Genomic DNA, 7,108 nt, shown 5'->3' with positions numbered 1-7,108 from the left:
CACACACACACACACACACACACACATAGACCCTCCTAATGTTCACCCTGCCTAATGTTTTTATCAGATAATAGCCTATTAGCATACAGAGGGCTTGGTGTAAAGTTTCCAGTAAAGGAGAGTTGGATGACAATCACATTTGTCTTGCATCTTTGAAAGGGAAGTAGTACAAAACAGATAAATATGAATCACTTTGTTTCGGTTATCTCAGTTTAGTAACTTCCAAGTAAGTGCCTGACTCTAACATGAGTAGTCAGGCGGCCAGTTGATGCTGCAGCCATGGCAATGCATTATAAGGAGTGAAAATAAAGTTGAAGATGGGGAGGCAGTGATGGAGTTGAGATTGAAAACAAGGCGATACTTAGTTCCTATGGGGACTGAGATTTCTCATGAAACAGAGGGTCAGATCCAAGTTGGTATGCAGTGGTTTGGCTCGCATCTGCTCTTCCTTCTGTGTATGTGTGTGTGTGGAACTGGAAGCCAAATTCCTATGTTGTACTAGGGGTTGCGATGTGGTGGGGAGAATGGAAATGGTTCAGCACACACACACCATTAGCTTGTTTTTATTGAAGGCTTATCTTCTTCCACATCCCCCTCCTTTAACCTCTTACCACATTTTGCTCTCCTATTTTCCCCTCCCTTCCCCACTACTGTTCTGTGTCTTTTACTTTTTTTCTCTCCCTGCCTCCTCCTTTCTGTCATGTATACATGATGAGTATGTGATGACAGAAAAAGCCTTTCTCTCTGTCTACATTGTGCTTCAGATATCTGATCTAAAATAACACCCCTGTTACTGTATGAAATAAACTCATAGATGATCATGATGCAGTTTGAAACAACCTAAACACAATTCACACTCTTGTTTGCGATTAGTGAAATAGAGTATAAAACTGAAATCAAGCTCCAAAGTGAAGCTACAAGAGTTCATCTGATGACTGAATGTCTTTACCGTGTGTGTGTGTGTGTGTGTGTGTGTGTGTGTGTGTTTGTGTGTGTGTGTGTGTGTGTGTGCGCTTATATGAAGGTCCCAGTTGTTTGCACAGGCAGCTGGGATGTTTGAATGCATTCCTTGATATTAAAGACGCCTCCAGCTCCCTCTTCTCTGCACTCCTTCTCTCCTTCTGCTGCCTCTCATGTCTCATAACAGTCACCTTGTCTGCAGTTCACACTTATCAACACAAGCATCATGCTTTCTTTTAATGGACTGTGCCGGAGAACAAAAGATAACCCCTAAGCTGGCCCTGTTCTTCTCACAGCCAAAGGAGGGCTTGATATTAAACCTCAACACTTTTCTTGGTAGAGAAAGAAATGTGTTGTTGGCATTAAATGTCCGGTCTATTTCATAATCACATTAGCTATTTTACTTAGGCAAAGTTCTTGTACAACTGCTTGTCTTCAGATAACATTTAACATTTTAAAATGTGGCTTATTTTGTTGCGTTAAATAGAAGGGTTCCATTGAAAAACATGTTATTGCAAAATTGTTTTGGTATTGCTACCAAAATGGTACTGCTACTAATGGTCTACAGCCATGCAAGTGGCTCTGTGAGGCTGTACTAAAGGAGCTAAATGCTAATGTTAATGTGCTAACATGCTTACAGTAACAATACTAGCAGGTATGATGTTTTTCTATGTTCTCCATCTTAGTTCAGCCAGTTAGCATGTTAACATTTGCTAATTAGCACTAACCGCAAAGTATGTGATATGTCATATCGCAATACGCCAATGCAATGTTAACAAAATAATTGTATAATTGTAATTATCTGCTGCGGGATTTGGATCCGCTCCATAATTGTATGGGTTCTTCCACCGAGTTTCATTCAAATTGGGCCAGTAGTTTTTCCCATAATCCTGCTGACATACAATAAACAAACCAATGAACAAACCAACAAACAAACGGACAAACTGAACTGAAAACATAGAAAAATCTAAGTGTGATAGATTTCAGAACTTTCTTATGTTGCATTTACTATATAATCAGTACGCAAATATATGTTTTACATGTGCAAGCATGCACACATGCACCAAAGCGTGTTTGATGACAGTTGTCCAATCTCTTTTGTTGCCCATGCTGTCAGTTGGGTTTTCCTTTGTTCTCAGTTGACGCCCTTATTCTGAAATAATGACACTAAGCCTCAAACTTGCCCTGCCCTTCCCTGACCATCCCAACCTCCCACAACAAACACAGAAACACCCTGCCCTGCACACACGCTCACATATATATGAGCTCATTGTTCGTTATCAGGCCTGTGTGCATGTTGTTCCACACGTGCGTCTGAGTTTCCACCAGTGCAGTAGTAAACATCTGGACTGAACTGAACAGGTTATCCCTGTTCCATGCTATCCATTCTCTCATATTTCCCCTGAAGGCATAGCAAGAAAACCCTATCTCTTCATTTCCCTGTCTGGCCTTTTTGTGGTGGGCTTATATCGCATCGGGACCATGACAGGGCAAAGTGTTTGAGAGAAAAAGGGGAGATAAGGTTGAAAGGGGGCTCCTCTTTGTCTCATCCCTCATTTATTTGCAGCCGGAGGCCATGGTGAAGGGAGATTTTCCCTTCATTCTCTCTCAATCACACAACTCTATGTCAACAAAGTGAGGCTTTGTGTGTGTGTGTGTGTGTGTGCGCATATGTTGGTGTGGTAATGGATAACATTTTTGTACAGAAGTTGTATTTTTCAACTTGGAATCTTGTTGTTGATTCAGGTGTTTTATATGAAGAATGCGATGAATCCGGGAGTTTTCTCACCTGGAACGGCAGGGTCTTGTTTGTGAAATCAATAAAGCTTCAAACTAGGGCTGGGCAATATATTGATGTTGTATCGATATCGCAATATGAGACTAGATATTGTCTTAGATTTTGGATAGATTGTAATATCAGAGTATGGTAAGTGTTGTCTTTATCTGGTGTGACAGGCTGCATTACAGTAAGGTGATGTAATTTTCTGAAATGATTAAACTGCTCTATTTGTTTTATTATTTACATTTAACAACTAAGTCATTTATCATTTCTGGCGAATATTTCTCAAAAATCTTATTGTGTAAAAATAACATTTTGTTAAAGCACCAATAGTCAACCATACAATATAGTCGCAATATCGACATCAAGGTATTTGGTCAAGAATATCGTGAGATTTGATTTTCTCCCAGCCCTACTTCAAACCTACAAACACACACACACACACACACATTCTTTGTGCATTGTTAGCAGAACAGTCTGTGGTTAATGATTAAACATCAGGCCAGTTCAGCTGCATTCTTTGTGTGTATTTGTAGCAATTGCTCCGACACAAGACAACTGCTATTGCGTACGGGGAGTCGATCCAAACACCAAGCTGGACAGGAACAATAGTTCAGTGTATCTTAATGGATTTGGAGATTACGCGGTTGTTCGTTTAATCATATATTTGTTTTTCTTTGTTGTGCCAAAAACTTGGCCATCCCGTGGGTTGAATACAAGACACCACTATTTTACATACATTTTTCGGTCTTATATATTCAAAGCATGTCGAAAAGGAAAAAAGGAAAGAAGCGCAAACATCAAAACAAAACAAAACCTGTATACCATATGAGCTGTTCACATAAACTTGTTACGTCTTCACTGACACACTTAACAAGCTCAGTTGGCAGAGCAGGCTCACACATAGGGAGGTTTACTCCTCCCCTTTGCTGAACATCATTCCCCCCTTTCTCTCGCCTTTCATTTCTTCATCTGTCTTCATCTGTCCTGTGGAAATAAAGGCCTAAAATGCCTGAAATAAATAATCTTTTAAACTGTGGTGATGGTGGTGGTGGTGGAAGTATTAATAACGAGCAGGAAACAAAGGTTAGAAAGGTGGGAGAGATTTCTTTCTGTTGGACTTACTTGTAACCTGATGTACACACACACACACACACACACACACACACACACACACACACACACACACACACACACTGGTGGAAACACAGGGTTGGTGTCTTTTTACCCTATACCTTTCTAGAGAGGTGACTTATAGCTCATGGTGGATTCAGATTACCATACAACAACACACCTGTGGCCCCATAGTGTTGTCTGTGTGTGTGTGTGTGTCTTTGGGGGGGGGCGCACAGTGTTTGCTCATTAGGGGTAATAGAAAACAGAAAGTGTGTTTAGTTGCGGCCAGTACAAACTGATTGGTCTGTTTCCTGCACATGTTTGTCACAAATGACTAGTTCATGCTACAGGACTTAGAGAAACCACTATGAAGACTTGTTCTACACAAACACACAAAAAGTATCTGGTGTATCTGATTTTGTGCCTCCCACCTTTACTGTCAGCACAAAACTAAAGTAAGCCTTGAGTCAGAGAGGGAGGAAATTGGAAACAATTGATATGGAGGACAAAGGTGGAGGGAGGGAAGGTTAGAAGAATGAACCAACTGAAGGGAGAGACGAGGTTAAAACTGGACACGAGAGGGGCTAAATTCCATAAATATTGCTTAAGTCCCGGGGATGGACAGATTATCAACAACACTTGTATATAGTAGAAACAATTTAATATATCCAATAAATGGTGCCTTTTGTGGTGCTTACAAAGCTCCAATTTTGCTGAATTTGTAAAAACAAATACTCAAGGGCAAATTTAGTTGTTGTGTGGGCCTACTATATATTCTTTAACACTTGGTGTGCATTACATTTTGGCTTTAAAGGTGTCCTGTAGATTTTTCTTGTAAACAAAGAGATTGTTTTTACATTCAGCGTTTTCACCCAAATGAAACGTGTGCATCCTTGAGATCTTATGTGTTGAGCGTATTTTTAATTATTTATTTTAAGCTGATCTGTCGTTTGCAGAATATGAATTGTGCCTGGGCATCCTCATGAATGATACAAACAAAACAGGGACCCACTCATAAATGTTTTTAAAATCTCCACAGGGTAATTTTCAGATAACTTTTTTTGGGCTTGAATTTGTTGGTAGTTAAGTACGCCCTTTTAAAGCAGACTCAAGTGGCAGTCACCGCAGATTACTCTTTACTGTTTGAACCCCCTCAAGATGGATACTAAGATTCCGGGTCTTTGGAGGCACACAACGTCAAAAGTGTTTGGTTTGGTCACATTAAGTTTGTATAGATGGAAGAACAACATCCCCACTAAGGGTATTTTTAGACCTTTATTTCCATAGGACAGATGAAGACATTAAAGGGGAGAAAGAGGGGGGAATGACATGCAGCAAAGGGCTGCAAGTCGGAGTCAAACCCGCAGCCGCTGCATCAAGCTTTGATTAATCCACAATGACATTACCCATTTAGTGAAAGTCTCAATAAAAGTTCTAATGCCCCCTTAAAAGTACATTTGTAATGTAATGTTTCATGAGGCACAATTGAACGTGTGTTTTTACATTAATCTGTAAAGCCTCCACACAGGTGCTTTTACTTATGCTTCCTTATTAGATCTTGTCTTAGTACAAGTTTATCATCCTTTACTCTCAGGTTAGTTTTACTGTAGTTATTAGGGTGGGACACATTTACGCCACAGATGTGCCATTATGTATCTCTTATATTTCCACCGATCTTCAACCTGAGCAGAGGTCTATCAGAAGGGGTAGTTATTTAGTCCTGATGAGTGTGACAAAGTTTGTACTAATGACATTATTATTATCATTATTGTTATAACAAAAGGAGAGACCACTTCATAAACACTCCTGGTTGCCAGAGTTTTTTCAGGTGAGGAGTTGAGGAGTTTGTTGGGGGCACAGATGAACTTCTTAAACCTTTAGACTGCCATTACCCCTATATCACCAACTGCCTTATTTTTAGGGATGTTTATGGCCATAAAAGATAGAAACTGCACCATAAAAATCCAGCATTTATTGTTTGTAAGACTAGTAAGAATGAGATATTATGATGTAACAAATTGTTAATATGAAGTTGCGTGCTGTCAGCCAAGGTTCTCCAGAAAGAGACTAATTTGTCCCTAATGCTGAGGTGTCAGCCGCCCTCAGCCTGGCTCTCCTCGTAAGATGAATCTTTGGCACCTCAGTGTTATCTCATCTCACACATTTCACTTGGAGAAAAGACACACACACACACACACACACACACACACACACACACACACACACACACACACACACACAGAAGAGTGACCAGACCGTGATAGAATCGGGATGGAATGTGAAGCTTATCTTTAGCTGGCAGGAGAATGACAGAGAGTGTAACACACACACACACACACACACACACACACTTCCCAACAAGTCACTCTGCTCAGTCACTGAAGTCTCAAGGTTTCCAAGCACTAAAACAGAGTTATGAGTTATAATAAACCAAACTTTCACTCTCCTATGCTCTCAATAGGACTTGCTGATCCATAGGGTGTGATAGACCCACACACAAACACACGCACACAGACACACACACAATGCCTCACATAGTATTTATGTATATGTACAATTTGAGGTGCAGCCAAAAAGGAGTGCACAAGTACTTAGAACGCTGTGTCGGTGATTCAAGGCCAGCCATCTTAAATTTGATTATTAAAAACAGTTTGAGAGTCAACAGTGGAATCACCAGTTTCATATATGGCCGTTCCTCGTTTTTGTTTTAATCATCTAAAAGCTTAAGCTACAAAGGGTCATGTTTGGTGCTGGGAGGCTGGTTATGTTAGCGTTGGACAGAGCCAGGCTAGCTGTTTCCCCCTTTTCAGTCCAGAATTTTTTATTTTTCCTGTTGCCATGGCTATTCATCAACTTAACCTATGAACTTAATCTTTGGTAGCCGGCAGTGCTGGATAACCTCCTGACCTCCATGAAGTTTGTCCTCCATGGCATGGGTGTCCTCCGGATCAACCTGGCTAACAACAGGAACAAGGTAGGCTGTCTGTATGTCTCTGTGTCAACATGTCTCTCTTTCCGTCTGTCATTTTGTACCTTTTTCATTTTCTGTGTTTTTTCTTTTTTATTGGACTTTTTCTCAAAACCTGTCTGTCTCTTTGTTATTTTTTTATTTATAATCATGCACTTCAGTTCAAATTCAGCTTTATGCTGCTGGTTTTCCTGCACTGCACCCAGATCTGCACTAGAGAGCAGCATCTCAGCACTGCACCACAGCTGGTGCTTGCAGCCACACACACACACACACACACACAC

The 7,108-nt window shown here is 40.5% G+C and overlaps 1 protein-coding gene across 1 annotated transcript in view; it reads left to right on the top strand.

The window, feature by feature from the left end:
* gnav1 (guanine nucleotide binding protein (G protein) alpha v1) overlaps window positions 1-7,108 on the top strand; it is a 27,615-nt gene that overhangs the window by 1,076 nt on the left and 19,431 nt on the right. Inside the window, exon 3 of the mRNA XM_032524920.1 lies at window positions 6,738-6,830. Coding sequence (XP_032380811.1) covers window positions 6,738-6,830 — 93 coding nt within the window. The remainder of the gene's footprint in view (window positions 1-6,737; window positions 6,831-7,108) is intronic.

This window comes from Etheostoma spectabile, chromosome 2 (genome assembly GCF_008692095.1).
Source record: "Etheostoma spectabile isolate EspeVRDwgs_2016 chromosome 2, UIUC_Espe_1.0, whole genome shotgun sequence".
Classification (NCBI taxonomy): Eukaryota; Metazoa; Chordata; class Actinopteri; order Perciformes; family Percidae; genus Etheostoma; species Etheostoma spectabile.
The sequence above is the reverse complement of the archived record's forward strand: the minus strand, read 5'-3'. Positions and strand labels throughout refer to the sequence as shown.